A 25,521-nucleotide genomic window follows, 5' to 3' on the forward strand; every position below is an offset into this window, starting at 1 on the left:
GGCTGTTTGAATATGTTTCTTGGTGTCTTATTCATTAGCTCAGACAGCAAGAGCGAGAGAGTTGGGCCTGTAGCTGGCGGTGTACCCCAGGGGTCAGTACTGGGCCCAGTCTTGTTCAACTTCTTCATCAGTGACCTGGATGAAGGGACAGAGTGCACCCTCAGCAAGTTTGCTGACGATACAAAACTGGGAGGAGTGGCCGATACACCAGAGGGCTGTGCTGCCATTCAGAGAGACCTGGACAGGCTGGAGAGGTGGGTGGAGAGGAACCTCATGAAGTTCAACAAAGGCAAGTGCAGGGTCCTGCACCTGGGGAGGAATAACCCCATGCAGCAGTACAGGTTGGGGGTTGACCTGCTGGAAAGCAGCTCTGCAGAGAAGGACCTGGGAGTGCTGGTGGACACCAAGTTAAGCATGAGGCAGCAATGTGCCCTTGTGGCCAAGAAGGCCAATGGTATGCTGGGGTGCATCAGGAAGAGTGTTGCCAGCAGGCCGAGGGAGGTGATCCTGCCCCTCTACTCAGCCCTGGTGAGGCCACATCTGGAGTACTGCATCCAGTTCTGGGCTCCCCAGTACAAGAGGGATGTGGCACTACTGGAGCAAGTCCAGCGAAGGGCTACAAAGATGATTAGGGGACTGGAGCATCTCTCTTATGAGGAAAGGCTGAGAGAGCTGGGCCTGTTCAGCTTGGAGAAGAGAAGGCTGAGAGGAGATCTTATCAACGTATACAAGTATCTGAAGGGAGGGTGTCGAGAGGATGGGACCACACTCTTTTCAGTGGTGCCCAGTGACAGGACGCGAGGCAACGGGTACAAACTGAAACACAGACAGTTCCATCTGAACATGAGGAAATACTTTTTGACTGTGAGGGTGACAGAGCACTGGAACAGGTTGCCCCGAGAGGTGGTGGAGTCTCCTTCTCTGGAGATATTCAAAACCTACCTGGAGGCAATCCTGTGCAACGTGCTCTAGGTGACCCTGCTTGAGCAGGGGGGTTGGACTAGATGATCTCCAGAGGTCCCTTCCAACATCAGCGATTCTGTGATTCTGTGAAATCCCCTTTGTGCCTGATTTTGAGAAGACAATCTGAGCTTGTATCTCTTACGTTAAAAAAATGTGCCCTTCCTGCTTCAGGATGAGTTATTCCTCGGTTTTACCTTGGTGAAAACTGTTTCACCTTAACTAAAATGAATTAATTGCAGCAGAGACTGAGAGGAAGCTGTCCCCCCTCTGGTGCAAGTGCCACTGGCCTCTCAGGTCATTCTCACTTTTTAATTTAGCATTCATTACAGAAACTTCCTTTGCTTTCCTGTCTGGAGGATTTTTCATCTCTGCTGACTCCTCTCTTCAAACAAAGTTGCTTGAAATGTTTTTATTGTCATTCAGGCTTCAGGTACCCATCTGCCTATGGGTGATACTTGATGATGCGGTATTTTCATAAAAGTAGGCAGGATGTCTAAGCTGGATGGATATAAAGAAACTGTGGGAGCCCCAGATATCAACAAGCTGGACTCATTTAAAGTTTCTATCTATTTGACTATTAGGAATGATTTTGTATCAATTTCTAGTGCAGATTTCCTTGGCAAATAATTATAGCTTAGAGAATGCATACAAATAACATCTATCATTCTGTAGAAAACCATATCTTATATGTAGACACTAATTCAAATACTACTGTTTCGTGACATGGTAGATGCCACTTCTTGTAATAGGTTTATTATTTCAACTAACATCTGTAAACAATTGCTAATGCAGTGTACAGTTTAAAAATATTATAAAGGTGTCACAAAGTATGATCTGTTATTTTCTCCATCAGCACTTCTTTTTTTAAGATTTTGTGCTTTGAGTTGGCCGTAAACTGTCATTCTAGATTGAATCTTGGCACATAGAATTTAAGCTCTAAAGTGCAATGTGCACTAAAATTTGGAAAGATTAAGAGTAGGGCAGCTATAAAACAGACTGGAAAATTTTCCATAAATATTAAGATTCTACTCGTTCCCCCCCAATTTAATTAGACCGAGAGTTTTTTTTAAAAACAAATCTAACACACTCAAAGTTGACACAAAATAGATTAACAATGATCTGACAGTATGTTGACCTAAAACAGTTTACTATCACAAAACCTACAGTTAGAAAAGCCCTGTTAGTGTTCTCCTTAACAGTCCTTTCCAATTCAGCAAAATATTTCAGCAAATGCTGAAAAAATGTTGCACACACTGAACTGTTTAGATAAATACGATAGACTGCACTTAGAGGGTTTTTTTGCTCTGTAGCAACAGTCGCTCCTACTGTAAATTTGGTTCTGCCATCAGTTGAGCACTATCCAGGCCTGTGGTGAGTCACACTCCTGCTGTGGTTAAATTAGGAATTCCAGAAGAACAGGCTTTTCCACATCCTAATCCTTGTCTCTGGTGGTCCTTTTCTGCATGCTATCTATTTTCTGAAGTCCATCAGATTTGTTGTTATTTTAATCTATGTTTTGTGTTGTATTTTCTGCATTCTTACGGTATTATTACTTTACAAGAATTTCAAAAATATGTCAAACACTCAGAAGTTTGAAAATAACGGAAATAATGTTACCCTGAATTAAGCCTGTTTTGTATATGTGCAACATAAGAGGGTCCTTGACTGTGGTTTTTTCCCCCCACTTGACCATTCCATTCTCACTGCTCTGAAGGCTTTGGAGCAGAAAATCTGTGGGAATTTGGCTGGGTCTGTTCTCCCTTTGAGCTCTGTGGAGTTCCCATATGAATAGGCTGATGGAAAGGGAGACTATGGCAGAGGCTGTGCTTCCTACTTTTATTTCCCCAGGTTTAGATAAGAAAAAATGCTAGTATTTTGCTTTTAAAATGCGTGACAGAGTATTTGAAGAGTTATGATTCCAGTTGAAAATAGAGAGAACATCTAAGATAGCCTTGTGCGTAGATTATTTAATTTTAATCACGTTAATTTGGGAGTTTCTGCTGTACGTACTAAATATTTTAGATTAATTACAGAGGTTAATTAGTCAGTTAAACATGTGCCATAGCTCAGCTATGCAAAGCTAAGAAATGAAACAGATATAATTCCAGTGATTGCTAATTGTTGCTGCTTCCACCAGGAAATAACAGTGATATACTTTGCTTCTGGATGTCATGGAGAAGGGAGAGGTTTTTAAGAGTGTTTTATGTGCTTACTTTAGCTAATATGGTGACTTGTGGCTTTTCTTTGAGAGGCAGGGAGTAGAATAAGTTTATTGTTTTATTTCATTTTGTTTATTTTACTGAAATCATGCCCCTGACAATTGTTTATTCTTACAGGGAAATGTGAATGTGGCCACTGCACTTGTTTCCCTCCAGGAGACAACAGAGTTCATGGTAAAAACTGTGAATGTGATGATCGACAGTGTGAAAACATGGATGGCAACATCTGTGGGGGTATGCCTTCAGTTAATGTAATATAATTAATATAAATCATGGCAGTTTGTAACTTTCTCTTTTTCCCCTGATTTTATAACATAAGGCACTATAGAATATTGACCTCATTGCTTATTTATAATGGATTATAGATCTTTATACGAAACAAGCTCTATAAATATTGAATTGAATAATTTAATAAATATTTATTTAAAAACTTCAGGCACAATAACAAAGAAGCAGATTAGATACACCTAATAATATATATGCAAATGCTGTAGTGTATCACAACTTTCATCAATGTTCATTAGAGAAAAATACAGATGCTGAAAGGGAAACGAAAAAAGAGCTAATTTTACCTTTTTTGTTTAGTATTGTTGATGCTTTACTTAAAATGTTGTATTCTACTTTAAGTTTATAATGACCATCAATACATTTGAATGTTTTATATTCAGTGATAGGCATGTTTCCTATTTTCTAAAAAACACTATTGCACCCTTGTGTTAAAAGCATATTGTGAAATAATCTAAATGCTTGAGATATTTTGATATAGTACTCTGCACGCAGCAGGCTATTTTTAATGTTGACAATGAAAACCTCACTCATTGATTTTTTCAGTGAAGGTTGGTATTAAGCAATATTTCAAGTTAGTTTTATATACTTAAATGCATAACAATCATATGATATTTTAAAAACACTTAAGTAGTATTTGTCCTAAATGCTCCCTTTCTAGATATTTCTGGCTTTATTTTTGAAATGACTCTGATCCTTGATGTTATCAAAGTCATTGGTATGAACAAAGCCACATTTTAATATGTTTCTTATTTCTACATAAGAAAAAAATTATATTTCTACATGATCCTTGTACATGTAAAGAATTCTGAGCCTTCTTCAAAGATTCTACCATGCAGAACATAGGTATATATGGAAAATTGTAGTTAAAATCTGTAAGCAGCAATACTAATAGTTTATAGTGTTCAGTGTAGTTCAGTAATATGAATTAGGAATCCCATGGGTGAGGGCCCTGGAAGGAAGGAGTGTTCAAGAGAGTTGGTTAATATTCAAACATCACTTCCTCCAGGCTCAAGAGCGGTGCATCCCTATGAGTAGGAAGTCAAGCAAAGGAGGTAGGAGACGTGCATGGATGAGCAAGGAGCTCCTGGCAAAACTCAACCAGAAGAAGGAAGTCTACAGAAAGTGGAAAGGGGGACAGGCCACTTGGGAGGAATATAGGAATGTTGTCAGAGTATGCAGGGATGCGACGAGGAAGGCTAAGGCCCGTTTGGAATTAAATCTGGCTAGAGATGTCAAGGACAACAAGAAGGGCTTCTTCAAATACATCAGCAGCAAGAGGAAGACTAGGGAAAATGTGGGCCCTTTGCTGAATGGGGTGGGTGCCCTGGTGACGAAGGATGCAGAGAAGGCAGAGTTACTGAATGCCTTCTTTGCTTCAGTCTTTACTGCTCAGGCCAGCCCTCAGGAACCCCAGACCCTGGAGGCAAGAGAGAAAGTCTGGAGAGAGGAAGACTTTCCCTTGGTGGAGGAGGAGTGGGTTAGAGATCATTTAAGCAAACTTGACACCCACAAATCCATGGGCCCTGATGGGATGCACCCACGAGTGCTGAGGGAGCTGGCGGACATTATTGCTAAGCCACTCTCCATCATCTTTGAAAGGTCATGGAGAACAGGAAAGGTGCCTGAGGACTGGAAGAAAGCCAATGTCACCCCAGTCTTCAAAAAGGGCAAGAAGGAGGACCCAGGGAACTACAGGCCAGTCAGCCTCACCTCCATCCCTGGAAAGGTGATGGAGCAGCTCATCCTGGAAGCCATCTCCACGCATGTGGAGGAAAAGAAGGTGATCAGGAGTAGTCAGCATGGCTTCACCAAGGGGAAATCATGCCTAACCAATCTGATAGCCTTCTATGATGGAATGACTGGCTGGGTAGATGAGGGGAGAGCAGTGGATGTTGTCTACCTAGACTTCAGCAAGGCTTTTGACACTGTCTCCCATAGCATCCTCATAGACAAGCTCAGGAAGTGTGGGTTAGATGAGTGGACAGTGAGGTGGATTGAGAACTGGCTGAATGGCAGAGCTCAGAGAGTTGTGATCAGTGGCACAGAGTCTAGCTGGAGGCCTGTAGCTAGCGGTGTCCCCCAGGGGTCAGTCCTGGGTCCAGTCTTGTTCAACTTCTTCATCAATGACCTGGATGAAGGCACAGAGTGCACACTCAGCAAGTTTGCTGATGATACAAAACTGGGAGGAGTGGCCGATACACCAGAGGGCTGTGCTGCCATTCAAAGAGACTTGGACAGGCTGGAGAGGTGGGCAGAGAGGAACCTCATGAAATTCAACAAAGGCAAGTGCAGGGTCCTGCACCTGGGGAGGAATAACCCCATGCAGCAGTACAGGTTGGGGGTTGACCTGCTGGAAAGCAGCTCTGCGGAGAAGGACCTGGGAGTGCTGGTGGACACCAAGTTAAGCATGAGGCAGCAATGTGCCCTTGTGGCCAAGAAGGCCAATGGTATGCTGGGGTGCATCAGGAAGAGTGTTGCCAGCAGGCCGAGGGAGGTGATCCTGCCCCTCTACTCAGCCCTGGTGAGGCCACATCTGGAGTCCTGTGTCCAGTTCTGGGCTCCCCAGTACAAGAGGGATGTGGCACTACTGGAGCAAGTCCAGCGAAGGGCCACAAAGATGATTAGGGGACTGGAGCATCTCTCTTATGAGGAAAGGCTGAGAGAGCTGGGACTCTTCAGCTTGGAGAAGAGAAGGCTGAGAGGAGATCTTATCAATGTATACAAGTATCTGAAGGGAGGGTGTCGAGAGGATGGGACCACACTCTTTTCAGTGGTGCCGAGTGACATGACGCGAGGCAATGGGCACAAACTGAAACACAGACACTTCCATCTTAACATGAGGAAAAACTTTTTGACTGTGAGGGTGACAGAGCACTGGAACAGGTTGCCCCGAGAGGTGGTGGAGTCTCCTTCTCTGCAGATATTCAAAACGCGCCTGGATGCAATCCTGTGCAATGTGCTCTAGGTGACCCTGCTTGAGCAGGGGGGTTGGACTAGATGATCTCCAGAGGTCCCTTCCAACCTCAGTGATTCTGTGATTCTGTGATTCTGTGAATGTGTAGAAAGAAGAATAGGTTGAAATTTGATTTTGTTTGAAGGACATGAAAGCAGATAAGAACACTGAAAAGCTGGGTCATATTGGTCATAAGTTAAGTAGCTGGAAACAAAACTCGGCATGTTCCATGATTAAAAACATCCCTGCCGTTTATGTCATTCAGATTTCATATTATTTGATGACAGTGCTTCAATGTTAGTAATAACACTGCTAACTAAATTGCACATTTCAGTAATTATAGACAGAAATTTCTGTTGTTCCTTATTAGCAAAAATACAGTGATAATTTTAACTTTCATTGTTGGCTGGAGAACCTCACACTTAAATGAATAATCAGCTCAATGCTTAAGCCAGTGTCCATTTTCTACTGTGCAGGAGTCACTCTAGATCACACTATGAGCTGTACAAATCCTACCCCATAGTCAAGGTAGTTTTGTCCAATGACAATGTGAAAATTAATTAGTTCATTTTAAAAAGTACATTTTAAGCTAATTTTCCTAATTTAGAAACAACAAATAGAAAGGAAAAAATAGCTCATGAAATTATGAATCAAATGTAGTTTTAGCTCAGCTCTTCTGCTTTCATTCAAACTGACAGTTTAATTAGTAATGATTGTCTGCAGGTGAATAAGAATTACATTGAAAAACAACTGAAATTACTGTGTCCTTTTTGAAATTATATTGTGCACTGTGTGTTGATAGGCCTTCAGAAGGCTCAGCCTATAATTCTCACAATTCCAGTGAGCTGAGCTCATTTATAATCCTTTTGCCCAAACTGTAAACTAGATGCCAAAACCAGGAGTCCTGTTGTCCTGGGCTCTCTTGTAAGTTAAGGGAGAGTTGGAAGCATGTCATAAGGTTACATCTACATAAGTACTTTAAATCCAGCAAGATCTGAACTGACCTCTGAAATGCCTCTCTTCAGAGGAGACTAGAACAACTTTTATCACTAGTAGCTGGCTGAAGTCAGTAAGATGAACCTGGTCTCTAGCATCTCAATCTTCTGAATTAGAAGTCATGCCACTACTGATACTGTCCTATCAAAGTTATTGGATTTTTGTGGTAGATCTTTTCAGATTTCCATGGTAAATAATTGTCAGATTGCTTCTGAGTAGTCTTGATATTTTATTTCTTCTTTTCTGTATTTTATTTCTAAATATCACTCTAGATATTTTTAGAATATTCAAGATTTGGTTATTGTAATTTATACCTTGAAGCATGATACCGTATTATCACTGTGATCCCATCCACTTTTATTCATTTATAGACAAGAGTTGTTTTCCCCTTCCTCTATTTATGTTCTTATGTTTATTTATTTTCACATATCTTGCTATTTCCACATGAAGTGCACTGAGATTCAGATTAGCAAACAGATGTCTTATCACTCAGTTCTGTTCCACACACCACTTTCCTTCTCTTGGCTTCTACACTGTATTTGAGGGATGTTATCAAAATCAAGATCAAATCCAGTAAAGTTCTGGAGCACCTTTTTTTTCACCCCCCTAACCTTGACCCCCTCTGCCCCCACTTCTGTCTTGTGGTCATCTGTGCTTGTGGCCCACCTGTCTCAAGAGGCGAACCCTCCTACATAATTTATTTCCTTCCCAATTCCTTAGGCTTCAGCAATTTAAGGCAGCATCTATTTAAGAAAAAGTACTAAGTACAGGAATATTTACATTTTCTTTATCTTCAGAAAGTCTCCACTGATTGCAGCTGTCTCTGTACTCACCATTTAAGACCAGCAATCCGTTCACTTTCAGACTCATAATATGAGCCACTTCTTACACATTTTCTGGACATCTTCCACTCTGGCTTCCACCCCATTTATCACTGAAATTTCTCTCCCCACAGTTTCTAGTGACCTCCTGATCAAATTTAGGACTTTTTTTCCATTGTTATCCTTCTTGCATCCTCAATAGCCTCTGATGTTACTGATAGTTTCAGGCCTACCCTTGTTTATTTGTCAGATGCTTTTCTTGCCTGTCACTTCCCATCTTTCTGATCACATTTTGAGTATTTCCTTTGATAAATGTTTTTTCTTGTTCCTCCCCTTTTAGGAGATCCTACAACTTTAACCTTGTTTCCTTTCCCCTTTTGCAACTTACCTGTTAACAGAACTTCTCCCATTAATTTTCTTCTAATGGCATGCACATCTCCGTCTTCCTTTCTGGTTTGTTCTCCCTTTGTCCAGTCTTCCGTATCAGCTGGCCTCTCTGACATCTCTTGCTGAGCTACTTATCCCTTCCCCTTTCCTTCTCCTCTTTTCTTTATTATTTTTCTGTCACTGTCACAACCTAGGCAATCACTGTCAGGACATAAGCTCTTGGTACTACAGAAGAAATAATTGTAGTAACACTGGCTGCAGAGAATTGGAAGCTGGACTCTGTGAACATGCAGGGTCTGACAGTGAACATAGTGCCTGTAAGCACAAGGAAGAAAGACCAGTGTTTTGAGATTAAATGCATGCTGAAATGGGAAATGTGGATGACAACTTAAGTGATTTGAATAAGAATTGTCACTAGCCTCCTCTGACCAGCAGAGATTGATTAATAGCTTGCTTTCCAGACCAGCTATCCATGCAATGATAGAAAGACATATGGCAAAGGATGTGATAAATTAGGGTACAACTGAATGAGACCCTATTACCATGTTTCTGCATGATTGCAGTGAGTCATTTGCTTAAAATTTCAGCTGTCCGTCATCACAGTACCAGGAATAGAGATGTTACGTCTTCACAAAGACAGAAGTTGCAGTAGGACTCAGCACAGATTCCACAGCACTCTGCTATTACCCCTCCCTTGGTCCATGCCTCTGCACAGAGACTTAATATGCAATGGCTAGAGGAGGTGTCTCATGCAGCCTGTTTGAGATTGGTACTATCTACTTAAAGACCAGTTTCACAGAGTTCCATTTTTTTAAATGATACAGCTATCCTGACTGCCCGGGTGTATTGCAATGCGGATCCATAAAAGTATTTTGCATTATCTTTTCTTTGGCTTTACCCGATTCTTTGATTCTTTCACGCTCAAGTTAAATGCTGTAGCTTTTGGTGCCAACAGCAGCACATACATGACTGGAGAATCACAGTTGTGCCAGCATGAGTTCTTTCTTGGCACAGTGGTGTCACTGATGTATGCAAGGCTTGACGTTTACTTATCCCGTATCCTGGTGAGAGTGACTTCTCTTTCTTTTCTGAGGTTATGGCTGTGCTGCTAGCTGCAGATGTGCCCTCAGCTTAGAAGTGTTATTTGTTCCCCTACTGTGTCCAGTAATATTTTTCAGTGATGTCATTGTTGGCTGCTCCACCTCACCGACTTGACTGTTGTGTCCTACATGTTCTGTTCTCTTTCAGGACTGAGAGCAAGCAGACAACAAGAATTGATGACACTAGTAAAAACTGAATTGAAATTGATCAGATAATGCTCTTAACTCCATTCTTTTTGACTTGTTCTTCAGGCTGTTATTGGCCTAGCTCTGAGTTCTTCTCACAGCAAAGTAGCAACTGCTGAAGGAATCAACCAAAAGCCCTTCTGGGTCCTCTACATACTACCAGTTGGTGCAGGATTAGTCTGCTTAATAGCAAAATAACCAAAAACATTGTTTGAAGCACCACACAGGTTCTTCACTGGGGCTACCAGCAAAGATTGAAACTTGTAACAAGTAACTCATAGCAGAGTGTAGCGAATGATGGCACAGACTCAAGAAGTGGTGCATCTTGAGACATTTATTGTTTGCTTCTAAGCATATTTATACTAAGAAGTTAGCTGCTCCAGCAGTTTCACAGATACTTCACTAAGCCAATCATCATGCAGATTATGTCACAGGTAGCCAATCATTACACCGATCACACATGCAGCGATCATGTCTTGTACCTTGCTACTTGTTTAGAAAAGCTGTCTTGCTCTTAACCTTGGTTCCCACTGGCTTCTGCTAGTTTATCTGTACTTTCTCAGGATGTATCATTTCTAGCTGCACCAGTGTCCTTGGGTGTGCTTGTCTGAGGCTCCTGTTGCTTGCTACTTGCAACTTTCCACCAGGAGTCTCAACAGGAGCCTCAGACAAACATGTCCACCCTGTCATGACCCTCCACAGCAGAGCCTTTACATAGTTCTAGGGATGCATGAAAATTATGTTTCCATATTGTTTCAAGTCAGTATTTCAGTCTGTGCTTCGTATACTGGGCCACCAAATAGACAATCAGCTTTGATGAGACCTTTTTATATTTAGTAATGGATGTTTTCCCTGTCCTCAACACTCAGAAACAACTAAACCTCTGGTCATCCTAGTAAAGCAGATCTTCAACTGGTGGCAATAGAATACTTTGAAAAGTCTGATTTGTTCATTTTCAAGTGAGCAATTTTGACTTCTTAACTGTTTGATCTGGCCATGGCACATCAAAATATAATCCTAACACTGCAGGGAATCCAGCTGTGAAATGGAAGACTTGGCATGTCACATCCTGTCCGTTAAATCTCATTCTCCAGTGAGAGCCTTTCACAGAGCTAGAACTGGTCTCTCAGTATGACTGTATTTTATGAGGGCTGCTAATGTCAAACCATGATCCTGCATTACAGATTGTGACTTACAGGAAAGACTATTGAAACTACATTTACTAGTCCACAACCCTGGAAGATCATGGAAACTCACTATTTCATGCTCAAATATTAGTTTGAGCTCTCCTTTTTTCCCAGTAGAATGAAGAAAACACATTAAAAAAAAGAAAAAAGAAAAAAGAAGGGGAACATTTACGAGTAAGGATGTAGAGATATCTAAAACTCTAGAGTGAGTGTTCTGTGCCATTCAGCAGCAAATATGTCTCTCTTTTTTTCCCCAGAGCCTTTTGGCTCATTAGTTCAAGATTCTGGTTGTAGTATAAAGGTTTGTAAAAGCTGAAGGAGCTGCATTATGCTTCAAGGGAAATACTGAGGTAATGAATAGCATTTCCCTCCTTACTCAGGTCTGCCTTCATGCCTCTGTCTTCTCTACCTGTAGGAAATCAGTGTAACAAAACTCCATGTGAGACTTTATAGGAGGGGAAGGTAATTTTTTTTTATAAGATCTCCAAGTAAATTAATTTTAACCACTCAGACACATTCTCTCATCCATTTCATTCACTCGCACTCTCACTCACGTACTTACAAGCACCAAAATATCTGTGTGCAAGTGGTCTGGCCAGGATCGCTTGTGTGTGACACGGAAGATGGACAAGAGACACCAGTCATCAAGCGTCATCATCATATGTCTTGGGTTCTTCTTGACTGGCCACAGCAAACTGGTTTTTAGACATGTCTTTTGTATCCTTTAGGATCCAACTGTTACTATGATCCTTTTGACTCAAGATTTTGCTCACTTCCATCTCCATAAATTTTAGGCAAGGCTGGTGCCTGTTGTCTGTGTTTCCTCACTTTGACTTCCCCATTGCTATAGTCCTCCTGTTGGGGTAAGAGGGAAGGGAATAATATATGTTATGTGCTGCAACTGTGTTGACATCCTTTGCTGTGACGCACAAGGTCTTCTGCTGACAAGTCGTCATGCCATGATCTTACCAGAGTTCAGGCCCTCTGGTCATGATGAAATAACACATTCTTCAGTTTTATTGCTGTGAATGTGTTATTGGTTATCCGCACTGGCCAATTTTTAACCTTGTTCTGGTGTTTCTTCAGGTGCTTACTCACACATTTCCATTCATACTGCATTCATACCAGTCTTAGATTTCTAATAGAAGTCTCTAGGTACTGGCAGAGAACACGGGAAAAACTCTGGCTTATATATCTTACATATACTTAGAGCCAGAATTTCCCAGGTTTCTAAATTAATGCTGTAAACTTTTACAACAGAGATAGAAACTTTCACAGGAAGGTCATGTAGTCATTACCAGGACATACATTGGAGGAACTCCCTCTCAAAAGGCTTGCCCCTAATTACCACGCTACTTTGAATATAAAATTTTCATTACTATCCAGCCAGGCTAAGTAATTTGATTCAAAGGCAGTGCTGTCTTTCTTCCTTTCTTGGAAGATAGCTGTGCATCATTATATATATTGTATGAAAAAAATATACCACAGAAACTGTGAATTCTTTTTTATGAAAGCTTCTAGGTCCGTATACTGCAGAAATCATGAATGACATTATATATCATGTGTGCAGTGAAACAGAAACATGATAATATCAGGTGGCATGTTCTTATGGTGTAACCATAAAAATGAGCATGCTGTGATTAATGGTTTGCTTCATTAAGCAAAAATAGCTGTTAATATTATGATGTGGTTGCTGTTAAACACTATTCCCTCATTTCTTTCACTAATGTTGATTCACAGAAACAGAAGTATATAGCACACTAATGGAACTCTCTAATATAGCTAAAATGCTTATGAGCACCTATTAGGAGAGAAAAATAATACCAGGCCATCTGCCAGATGAAGACAGCTATTGGCACTGACTCGTCTAGAAGTTCAGAAATATGGATTCAGCTCCTGACTTTGCCATGGGTTTCTCAGACACTATGGGACATATTATTCAAAGTCCTCAGTTGTCTAAACCTAGGCATCTTGTGTGATTTCTGATGCCCAGGGCTACCCAGCCTAGCCCCCATCTGTGACTCCACAAGGACACAGGGATGCCTGTACATTTTCCAGCATCATGACAATGTCTTTGATATGTTAGGGTAAGTCAAATGGTGCTAAGCATCTGAGCTGAACTCATAATTTCTCTGTGGTTCCTGATATGTTAGATTCAAATAATAGTTTATTTCCTCCCAACTTTTTTTTCATCTTTTCTATTAAAAACTCTTCAGAGCAGGGGCCACATTCTCTTGACTGAGGAATCTACGTCTCCTGAAATATGTATCATTGTTACAGAATTCATTAGAAATTTTTGTACTATTGAATAGAGAATTGTGATTATGGTATTTGTCATTGAAAAATACAATTGATTCTCCCAGAGAAGAAAAAAACAAACACAAGCTTACTGGGTAAAACTGGTGCCAAAAAGCAAAAATGGCCATATTAGATAGTGGAGATGTCAGAGTACCTGACACAAAGCTAGTGTTCTTTAGGATTTAATTTTTACAATGCAGAATATAGAGTTAATGATTCAGTGCCTATGTCCTTACACTTACCTACTTCATCCTAGCTCTAAGGTACACCTAGGGGCAGCAACAAATAAATTCAAAAGGATCAGTAGGTTTTGAATCAGATATGAGAATGGCTAATGTAGCTAATACAGGTATTAATATGCATGGTATGTTCTGGTATTAAATTAAGTTGGTTTTAGTTAGCTAATTTTGTTTTCTTTTAAATGAGCTACAGATTTCTGTCCTGGCCACCCAGATACTTGTGAAGATGTATGAAAAGCTGGGACTTTACACAGATGTATAAAGACTATTTTTTTTCTTTTTTTTTTTTAGCTTTTAAGATAGCAAGAAATGTGATTTAGGTTTGGATTAAGCTTTCTAATTGAATTTTCTGTTAAACTGAGCTGAAAAAGAATTAGTAATGCATCAAAATTTAAGTTGATTAATAGAGATTAATTCACAGAGTCCAAAAGGGCCTCATATATAAGACCGTAGGTAGTCATTACATTAAACCCAGGCTTCCCCTGTGATGAAGTCAGTGTACTGTGTGAAACTAAAGCCTGCCTCTGAGAAGGGCATCTATCTGTGCTCTGAAGACACTGAAAAACAGACAGTCTATGCCAACACCACCAGGAGGTTTGTTTCAATAATCACCATCCTTGTAAAACTGCCATCTCATTTCTCACATGAATTTGTGGCAATATCAGGTTTTTGCTCTGTTTTTTGCCTTGTTTTTCTCTGGTAGTTTGAGAATACTCTAATTAGTACCTAAATAGCAGTTCAGATCCTGCTCAAACACTTCTCGATCTTTTTTTTTTTTTTTTAGTGTATATGTCCAAGCTAAACAGATACAGCTCTTTGAAGTTCTTTCCACAAGCCATTTTCTCTGCCCTTTGAATCATTTCTTTGGAGCCTTTTAGTAGTCTTCCAAGTTTTCCAAAATCTCTTCAAACATGGGTGTCCCAGTGATTCACAGAATTTTAATCTCTATCTCAGCAATGGTCTAAACATTCCTACTCACTTCTGCTCCTACTCACTTCTTGCCTATTATATGCATATAAGGAGTGCATTAGTCCTTTTCACCACTGTATTACATTGGAAGTTCTTACTGAGTTGCCTATCTGTTGTGCTCCTTAAGCTAGAGCCACACTGCACCTTTAGCAGACATAGACAACACTAAGCAACTAATTATGAAAATATAACACAGATTTAGTATTTCTCTTTGGGTTTCTATTAGGCTCCCCTGCCAGTAGTTGTCACAACTGTTCCTATCTCCGGGAGTTTTCCTGGGTTCCAAAATTCAATAAACATAAAAATCAGTGATCCCATAATGTTTTTACCAACTCTTTTAGCATACTTTGGGCAGGTTCATGAGGCATGCTCAGAATCACAGAATCACAGAATCGCTGATGTTGGAAGGGACCTCTGGAGATCATCTAGTCCAACCCCCCTGCTCAAGCAGGGTCACCTAGAGCACATTGCACAGGATTGCATCCAGGCGCGTTTTGAATATCTGCAGAGAAGGAGACTCCACCACCTCTCGGGGCAACCTGTTCCAGTGCTCTGTCACCCTCACAGTCAAAAAGTATTTCCTCATGTTCAGATGGAACTGTCTGTGTTTCAGTTTGTGCCCGTTGCCTCGCGTCCTGTCACTGGGCACCACTGAAAAGAGTGTGGTCCCATCCTCTCGACACCCTCCCTTCAGATACTTGTATACATTGATAAGATCTCCTCTCAGCCTTCTCTTCTCCAAGCTGAACAGGCCCAGCTCTCTCAGCCTTTCCTCATAAGAGAGATGCTCCAGTCCCCTAATCATCTTTGTGGCCCTTCGCTGGACTTGCTCCAGTAGTGCCACATCCCTCTTGTACTGGGGAGCCCAGAACTGGACGCAGTACTCCAGATGTGGCCTCACCAGGGCTGAGTAGAGGGGCAGGATCACCTCCCTCGGCCTGCTGGCAACACTCTTCCTGATGCAGCCCAGGATACCATTGGCCTTCTTGGCCACAAGGGCACATTGCTGCCTCATGCTTAACTTGGTGTCCACCAGCACTCCCAGGTCCTTCTCTGCAGAGCTGCTTTCCAGCAGGTCGACCCCCAACCTGTACTGCTGCATGGGGTTATTCCTCCCCAGGTGCAGGACCCTGCACTTGCCTTTGTTGAACTTCATGAGGTTCCTCTCCACCCACCTCTCCAGCCTGTCCAGGTCTCTCTGAATGGCAGCACAGCCCTCTGGTGTATCGGCCACTCCTCCCAGTTTTGTATCGTCAGCAAACTTGCTGAGTGTGCACTCTGTCCCTTCATCCAGGTCATTGATGAACAAGACTGGACCCAATACTGACCCCTGGGGGACACCGCTAGCTACAGGCCTCCAGCTAGACTCTGCACTGCTGATCACAACTCTCTGAGCTCTGCCATTCAGCCAGTTCTCAATCCACCAATTCACTGTCCACTCATCTAGCCCACACTTCCTGAGGTTCCCTATGGGGATGTTATGGGAGACAGTGTCAAAAGCCTTGCTGAAGTCTAGGTAGACAACATCTACTGCTCTCCCCTCATCTACCCAGCCAGTCATCCCATTGTAGAAGGCTATCAGATTGGTTAGGCATGATTTCCCCTTGGTGAAGCCATGCTGACTACTCCTGATCACCTTCTTTTCCTCCACATGCGTGGAGATGGCCTCCAGGATGAGCTGCTCCATCACCTTTCCAGGGATGGAGGTGAGGCTGACTGGCCTGTAGTTCCCTGGGTCCTCCTTCTTGCCCTTTTTGAAGACTGGGGTGACATTGGCTTTCTTCCAGTCTTCAGGCACCTTTCCTGTTCTCCATGACCTTTCAAAGATGATGGAGAGTGGCTTAGCAATGACATCCGCCAGCTCCCTCAGCACTCGTGGGTGCATCCCATCAGGGCCCATGGATTTGTGGGTGTCAAGTTTGCTTAAATGATCTTTAACCCGATCCTCCTCGACCAAGGGAAAGTCTTCCTTTCTCCAGACTTTCTCTCTTGCCTCCAGGATCTGGGGTTCCTGAGGGCTGGCCTGAGCAGTAAAGACTGAAGCAAAGAAGGCATTCAGTAACTCTGCCTTCTCTGCATCCTTCATCACCAGGGCACCCACCCCATTCAGCAAAGGGCCCACATTTTCCCTAGTCTTCCTTTTGCTACTGATGTATTTGAAGAAGCCCTTCTTGTTGTCCTTGACATCTCTCGCCAGATTTAATTCCAAACGGGCCTTAGCCTTCCTCGTCTCATCCCTGCATACTCTGACAACGTTCCTATATTCCTCCCAAGTGGCCTGTCCCCCTTTCCACTTTCTGTATGCTTCCTTCTTCTGGTTGAGTTTTGCCAGGAGCTCCTTGCTCATCCATGCAGGTCTCCTACCTCCTTTGCTTGACTTCCTACTCATAGGGATGCACCGCTCTTGAGCCTGGAGGAAGTGATGTTTGAATATTAACCAGCTCTCTTGAACGCCCCTTCCTTCTAGGGCCCTAACCCATGGGATTCCTCCAAGTAGGTCCCTGAGGAGACCAAAGTTTGCTCTCCTGAAGTCTAGGGTTGCGATCCTACTTAGTGCCCTGCTGCCTCCTCGCAGGATCCTGAACTCCACCATCTCATGGTCACTGCAGCCAAGGCTGCCCCCGACCTTCACATCTTCAACCAGTCCTTCTTTGTTTGTTAGTACCAGGTCCAGCAGCACACCTCTCCTTGTTGGCTCCTCCACCACCTGTGTCAAGAAGTTGTCACCAATGCTCTGCAGGAACCTCCAGGACTGTTTGTGCCTAGCTGTGTTGTCTTTCCAGCAGATATCAGGGTGGTTGAAGTCCCCCATGAGAACCAGGGCCTGGGATCTTGAGGCTACTTCCAGCTGTCTGTAGAAGGCCTCATCGACTTCCTCTTCCTGATCAGGTGGCCTGTAGTAAACACCCACAACAGTGTCACCCATGCTAGCCTGCCCTTTAATCCTTACCCATAAGCTCTCGACTCGCTCTTCATCCACCCCTAGGCACAGCTCAATACATTCCAGGTGCTCTCTCACATAAAGAGCAACTCCACCACCTCGCTTTCCTGGCCTGTCTTTCCTAAAAAGCACGTAGCCATCCATGACAGCACTCCAGCCATGCGAGCTATCCCACCATGTCTCTGTAATGGCAATGAGATCATGGCCCTGCGACTGCACACAGATCTCTAATTCTTCCTGTTTGTTCCCCATGCTGCATGCATTGGTGTAGAGGCATTTCAGAGAGGTGATCAAGCATGCAGGTTTCCCAGGAGGGGTACAAGAGGATCCTTCATAGCCACATCCCATGCGCACTTCCCTGGCTGCATTCACCTGCTGTAGGCATCCTGACTTGAGCTGTCTTTTGCCAGCAACCCTGGCACTATAACTCTCCCCTTCCCCCATCTTTCCTAGTTTCCTAGTCATTTTGAAATATTTTTCCCAGATAGGTGTTGTTTAATATTCTGGTATGTTAATAATGTAATGGAAAATTCTTTATCAGATACCTGTAATAAAAAATACAAAATCCCGTTTCTATTCAAATACAGAAGAGAAATATTTGTTTCATTTATTCTACTATTCTTAATCAGGGAACCTACATTATGCTAAGATTTTTCATATTCCTAATATATTCTTAAAACTTCTTATTGTCCATCCAGTTACAGATTTTTTTGGTATCTTTTTTTCCTTTTACCTCAGTTTTATTCACAACAAAATTTCTCATTTATATTGGTTGCTATTCATTTCCTCTCTCCTTCTTTGGCTGTATGGCTTTCTCATACCAGCTGGTAGCTGGTAGAGTTTTTTCCCCCATTTCTGGTTAATTTTGATTCTATTATGTATTTATTATTTTATATTAGTTTGAGAAACTAGTTCTCCTGAGGTGCCAAATTTTGTTTGGGACTGGCCTCAGTTTCCCTTCTTGAACATTATCTAGTTATGATTGATTAGTCCATAAGCAACAGCAAGCTTCCTCTCAGTGATAAATTCATCTTTCTCCATCACACTGAGATTACAAGGTAGTGATGCCTTTTGTATTAGAAAATTATCATGCCTGTTTTTTGGAAACTCTGACAACATTTGTTGTTAGCTGCATGAGCAGTCCAATATACTTCTCTTGAAGTTCCCTACAACCACACAGTTTTCCTTGTAAATGTTGTAAGAAATAATTCATTCTGGTATCCGGTTTGACTTGGGCTGATTTGGATTATAATAGATCTCGGCTAGTAAACCTGTTGTGGCTTTCTTTGTTACTGCATTCATCTTATACATTTATATCTTGTGGTTCTTGGATTTACTGATAATTCTAAAGGAAGTGACAGTATCTTTAATACCATTTTTCTCCCTCCTTTTCTCCCCCCAACATTGCCATCTTTCTTTCTGACCGGAGATTAACCTTTAAAAAATTCTGTAATATATTTAAATGTTCATTAACACTGATTTTTATGAATGATGATCACTAGTCTCACAGCCATTGCAATATGCAATTTGTGATTTTAAGTGTTTTATATTAAATCAGAATTGATGACAGACCAACATTTCCAATAAATCTGCTTAAATCTGAATAGTTAAATCAGTATTTCATCACTTCAGCTGATTTAGTTGTGCAGAACTCTACTTCTTCAATTAGGGTTTTTTCTTTTCTCCTTTGCTGTGTATGACTGCTTTATTCTCTAATTTTAAACTCCTCCATGAAGGGAATTATCTGCCGTTCTAAACGACCTTTTGTGCTTTTTGTTGCTCTGTTGCACATAATTTTGGGAGTCTGAGATTCACTGGAATGAAACTAGGGCATTTTGGATGCAGCTTGAATACCAGAAAGCAGTTGCTTTCAGTGTCATGGCCCCTCCTTTGGACTGGTTTGTTTTGGGCATTTGCAGCCCAAAAGAGACTCCGCAAGTAGGATATACGCAAATAAAACATATAGAGCAGCTGTTCATTTGCTGACACATAGTGAAGATATCTAGGAATTAACGAGCTGTTGGGCTAAGCACTCATGTGCTCACCACTGCGATGAGGCATCCAAAGGGCTGCTGCCATCCAGGTGGGCACCAGCTGGGAGGAAGGTTTGGTTCCTGCAGCCCCAGCAGAGGCCCCGCAGGGTTGGTGATCTGCTGCCAGCTGCCAGCTCCGTCTCCACTGATGGCAGCGACAGCTCGACCGGCACTTCCTGGCCGGCCTATCACCAGCCCCCCGGGCTTTTCCCTCGTGAGTTTCACACCGGATTTAGGTGTGAAGGTTTTGGTTATACGGCTGGGTTAGACCAGAGGTGCCCTGAGATGTGGGAGCTACAGCTGTGGTGGGGGTGGTGGGAAAAGCCCACAGCAGGGACTGCAGACAGAGGGTCGTAATAGGGAAAACACTTCCACTTTAGCATATTCTTCCAGTGGAAACAGTAGAAGTTGTACAAGTAAATAGTAGAGGACTTCTGAACACACTGTAGAGAGAAAACCTGGCAGAGAGAGATGTGGATAAGTCTTTGCTGGTTCCTTATCTGGCGATTTCAATGTTGTCTCATCACTGCCTCAATAACAATATAGTAAATATTATTATGGTAAAATGGGTTCCTTGAGATGAAAGAGATCTTTCTACTTTGGGGATTTATACGGCATAAAGGAGGAGAGGAAAGGTCATCTCAGAAAAATGCGTAAGTCAAAATTTTGCATTCAAAGCTGTAAACTTTGTTTGCTGTAAATTGATGGATTATTCATTTTCTTTTTATTTGACTCGCGTAGGGGTTTTACAGACATGATCATGGCCTGCCTTCTATAAATCATAATGACTATACAAGTAAAATAATATAAAGTGATTTCCTCAGTGAGATCAGCATGGATTTCTCATTCTTCTGTGCTAAAATGAGTACAAGTATTTGTATCTCTACAAATAATTTTCCAACATCTAAATCAGGTTAAGTATTTAGCTCTTCTGTAGTTGAGGTATTCTGAAATCGAATCCATATCTTGCTGAGAAGAGAACAAATAAGGAAGATAACGATGCTTTGAGAGAAGCTTAGCCATACATAGTAAGATAATGTAGATGATTGCATGCCATCTACCTGGTATCAGCATATGGGAAAGTAGAGCTACTTTTTTTTCAACTTCTTATGTTTTGGTTTGTGGTACAGTTGTTCCTGTTTCCCAGTTTAAAACAGAAGCTAAAATAGAATCAAGCTTTTTATTATTGCTAGTTATCGATGCATAATATTTTCATATGTTAAATGCATATATGTAGATTTGTAATTGTTAAATGTCACTTGCAGAAGCAGGCAGAAATACTGTCATAATAAGACTGTGTCATTTTTATTGATTGTTTTAGTTTGTGTAGTTAATAAGACCAAAAAAAACAAAAAAACCAATACACAGTTTAATATTTGTTACATGACTGGGCTGCAAAAATTGTTCTGAACATTCTGATGGCTGTAAATAAGAACAGCTCCAAGACTTTGGAGCTTCCAATATTTACTAATTTAAATTAGTAAAGTACCTGGCTATCAGTAAAACATGAAGGAATTCAATTTTCAGCAAACTGCAAGGTTTGCTTCTCATGTGGGCTTCTAACGGTGCTGCCTCCCAGTATACAACATTGAGTTTCACTGTCGCCTCATGAGAAGGCCGCAAAGTAGGAAAGTAAAATTGCCTGTTTGCTTCTCTGTATCCTACAGCTCAATGCTTTGCTAGATATCCCTGCTGTTTCTTCCCTTCCTCCTAGCTCATACCCCCATATAATCCCAATCTCTTCATTTCCACTCCCCTGCCCTGCACAGCGGATAAGATAGACAAAAATCACTAGTATGTATAGTTTGATTCTTTCAAGCCTGGTAAACAGATTAGCTTTGAAATTATCTTTTCTACTGCCAAAATATTATTTGATGTTGAAAAGTGAAATCCTGTCTGGGAGACATTTCTTGCTTTCTCCCATTTTCCATTGCCTTATGCCTCTTCACATTTGTTGTCCCCTTTACCTCGTTCCTGGCTAGATCTCCCCCTCAGTGTTCAATTTGATGTATTTTCCATTTTGCTGTTGTTATTTTAAAACAAATGATCCTCTAAAGTTCTATTTCTTCTTCTTCTTCTTTTTTAATCCATTATACACTCCAGGCTCTTTCTTTGACCCTTGTTCTTGGTTTTCTTTGGCCCTTCTGTCACTTGTCATTGACTGTCCTTCTGTGCCACATGTCTGCCTGTCTCATAGCCTGCCCCTTGCCCTAGGGGAATTCAAAGGTGATCTCAGCTGTGACCACGGTCACTGCTTTCTGTTCGCTTTGCTCATAACCTACCTTGCTGTCCTTACAGGCCATGGTATTTGCTCTTGTGGCCGATGCATTTGTGAGGACGGATGGTTTGGAAAGTTGTGCCAACATTCAAGAAAGTGCAACATGACGGAGGAGGAGAGCAAAAGTCTTTGCGAATCAGCAGATGGTGTATTATGCTCAGGGAAGGGTAAGAACTGGTAGCTGAGCTACTGTGTATCAGCAGATGAAAATGATCATGTTCTGGAAGACTAATGCGTGCAGCAGTGGGTTGTTGTTTAGTAGCCCTTCTTTCAAAGGCACCTGTTATTAAAAGGATGTTATATTTGGCTCCTTAATGCATTTACATCCATTTCATCAAACACCCACCACAGCCGTACATGCTTAGCAGTGCTGCTCTCCTATGCAATTTGTTAATAGCATATAATTTCCTGTATGTGTTTATCTGACGATCTGCTTTGAACAACTGTGTATTATAAACTAAATGATAGTGCTCTGTCCAGTCTGAGGAGCAGGGGCGCTAACTACAGTAACACTGCAGTGGGCAAGGTGGTAAATGTAATATCTCAAGAAGCGGCGAATCAAGGAGAGTATTTAGCAGCGACATTTGGTATGCTCAACCTTCCCTCCCCAGCGCAGCAGCAAAGGAAAGGTAGGCCTTGGCAGGACCCATGGCAGAACCCCACAAATCCTCCCTTTTGCTAATTTTTAATGTTGTATTCAGATGGTTGCATCAGCTTGAGTCCAGCTGTGAAAAATAGTTATAAGGAGAAATAAAATTTAGAAAATCTTGATAATTATCTAAAATTGTTCCTTAATGTTCTTACCTTGCAGTCTTTCAGGCTAGGAAAATTGCATTACTGGAGGGAGGGCTTTTTGGCTCCCACATAGTGAAAGCTGCCAATTTTATATATAACATCTTTAAAAGAGAGGAGACAAAAAACTGGTGCTGGGACTAGCTGGAGGCTAGAATGCAATGCTCTTTGACCCCATCCACTCCTGATGTGCCATTTCCTCTGTATGTGTATCTCTTGCATAGACAAGAAAAAAATAGCATACTAGCTAGCTGGAAAAAGCACCTGGGATCCTTCTACATCAGGCAGATTCCCAGCTGACCCTTTTGGTTACTGCCACCCTCTTGTAAGGAAGGCTAAAAATTATTTTTTCTGGTCTGGGGAGCTTGCTTGGAGAAGAATTAGCTTTGACCACATATAGCAGCACCGCAACATGAATTTGAAGCTTTGGAAACAGTTCATCTGGCAGGAATTTGCAGAGACATCACGGATTTTTTTGCCTCTCTTGGCTACTGGCAAACGGCCCCCCTTCCAGTGGGGCTGTTTGGGTATCTGATCACTGATGTAGTCTGGAGCAGCCTGAAAGTTGCTTTAAGTTATACCCAGCTGCATGCAGCCAGTGCTGCAAAAGGAAGGCTCCAAAGGCCCAGATTTTCTACTGTGGTAGAAAAATTTCACTGTTAAATATCATTTGATTTCTATAGGAATTACAAACCTGACCTTAAATCCATATTCAGGAACACTGGGCATTTCTTCAGAAATCTGGGTATCTTTGGCCTCCAAACACAGCTAAGCTTCCTGTGTGAGGGAAGGTTGCCCTGAAGACTCGTCAATGTAATAAAGTTGTGTCAAGTTAGATGCTATAGTTGCTTTATTGTGGGAACAGCCAGTCATACGTAAGTGCTTGCTCCAGCCCAAAAAATACTTATGTAAGATACCTTCTAGAATCAGTGGCCAGTGAACATCCTAGCAGTAAATTCCAGTGCCTAAATATGCTTTTATCTTAGGCATCAGTTAATTGTTCTTAGGTACTTCAGACTTGGGGAACAATCTACTTCCCTTTAGATCGTGCCTGTGTTTCCTATAAAGGACAGGAGAGTTATAAAGGCTTTTCAAGACTCAGAGGACTGATCCAGTCCACCTAAAAGAGGATTATACAGCACTCTCCCCCTGGGAGGAGGAACCAAGTTAACTCTGTTGAGGTAGGACGCAGAATCCTATTCTTCAGCTTCCTGGGTAAGTGCCTGGCTAAAGATGGGCACCACTCTCACGGCCATGTTGTTTAAGTTAGTTGTGAAGAGGACCACGGCTACTGTCTCCTGCAGCTTCTCTGAGCAGGATGGGGATCATAGGCAGAGTCAGTCAAAGCTTTTGGCTATATGCTTGCCTTTTTTTGTCTGTTTTTCTTTTTTTTAACAAATGCTTAAGTATATATTTGGAAATCACATATTATTGGGTACCCATAGTTTAAAATGTTGTTCATAATTAGAGTGTCCAGCAACATCCAGAGGCCAGGAAGGAGAAATTTTTCTTTCTGTTTCAGTGCATTAAGCAATAAATAACCATTATTGGTCAAATATCAGGGATTTTAGAACCCATGCACTAATGAGCTCTTTCAGGGTTGGTTATTTCCATCTTTGCTGGAATCCTAGCCAAATATGCAAACACTATAATGGATTTAGGAAGCCTCAGTTTCTATATGTCAAATTTAATAGACTCTAAGGAGACCTGTTTTTCAGCAGATAACTGCTGAAAACACTTTCATGAAATTACACTCTCTTAGTATAACCGAAGTTGGACATCCACATTCCTATCTGTTTGCAAAATCTTGGCTTACTCACTACACCACCTGTAGCAAAAACTCTTACCAAGGAAAACAGCAACACCCACCATGCTGCTGCCTCACTGGCAATAAATGTAGGGCTACAGATGGCTACTGTAACTGTGCAGGACTTGGGTTAGTTAATGAGCCAAAAACGATCAGAGGATCTGGCCGGGATTCCAAGGAAACACCCCTCAACTAATTAGACTTGTTTTAATTAGACTGAGGAGGCTCCCCAAGCAGCATGCCCTGTTCAGGGAAAAGACTTAATACGTTCGTTCTCCCTAACAGATTTTATATTGTGGAGCCTGATTTCCTTTAGTTTACTGGGTGTCAAATATGCTGTATCTATCTTCTGCAAAATAACCTTAAAATATCTTGGTCATCTCTCAGTAGCAGCATCAGCATTTGATTATGGAGAGTAACATCAGGTTTCTTTAAATACCATGCTCTTAATTATCTTACTTTCACTAAAATTCTCATACTATGGTGCTTTTCATCATTATCTTCAGCTTTGCTTTGTAGTTTATAGGAACAGAGGCTTCTGGTTTAAATTATTCTCAAGTATATCTTAGTGTATATCTTTGTAGAGTAACTGTGTAATATGTATGCTATTCTTCACTGCCTCTGTGTGATGGCATTTTTATCCTTGTAGGGAATGTCAGTATTTCCTGATTCCCATGGATCAGTAAGCCGTACTCACAGAATTCACAGGAAAATAGATGCTTTACTAAATGTTTCCATTCCCAAACGTCCCAATCATTAGTTCTTTCTGTAGATATATTTATGTTCCATATATTGCAATTTAAAACAGCATTTCTCAAAAATTAGTTAATTAATTTTTGTCAGCTTACAATAAGCAGAGTAGTTAGTTACATTTTTATTTAAAACATTAGACACTCTGCTGGGGTGGTTCTGAAGTTTTAAAGAATTAAGTTTCAGTGATCAGAGATACTTCAGTATTTGTGGAAAAATCCTGCAGAAATATGATTGACATCGACAGATACACATTTAAAAGGAAATTTTATATTTGAATTCTTCCTATGGATTTCTTCAGAGGTCACTGAAAG

At 41.5% G+C, this 25,521-nt stretch overlaps 1 protein-coding gene across 1 annotated transcript in view; it reads left to right on the plus strand.

Moving 5' to 3' along the window:
• Positions 1–25,521, plus strand: part of ITGBL1 (integrin subunit beta like 1) — a 152,029-nt gene that overhangs the window by 123,367 nt on the left and 3,141 nt on the right. The window contains exons 8-9 of the mRNA XM_013954027.1: positions 3,300–3,416; positions 21,879–22,025. Coding sequence (XP_013809481.1) covers positions 3,300–3,416; positions 21,879–22,025 — 264 coding nt within the window. The remainder of the gene's footprint in view (positions 1–3,299; positions 3,417–21,878; positions 22,026–25,521) is intronic.

This window comes from Apteryx mantelli, chromosome 1 (assembly GCF_036417845.1).
Source record: "Apteryx mantelli isolate bAptMan1 chromosome 1, bAptMan1.hap1, whole genome shotgun sequence".
NCBI classification, from domain to species: Eukaryota; Metazoa; Chordata; class Aves; order Apterygiformes; family Apterygidae; genus Apteryx; species Apteryx mantelli.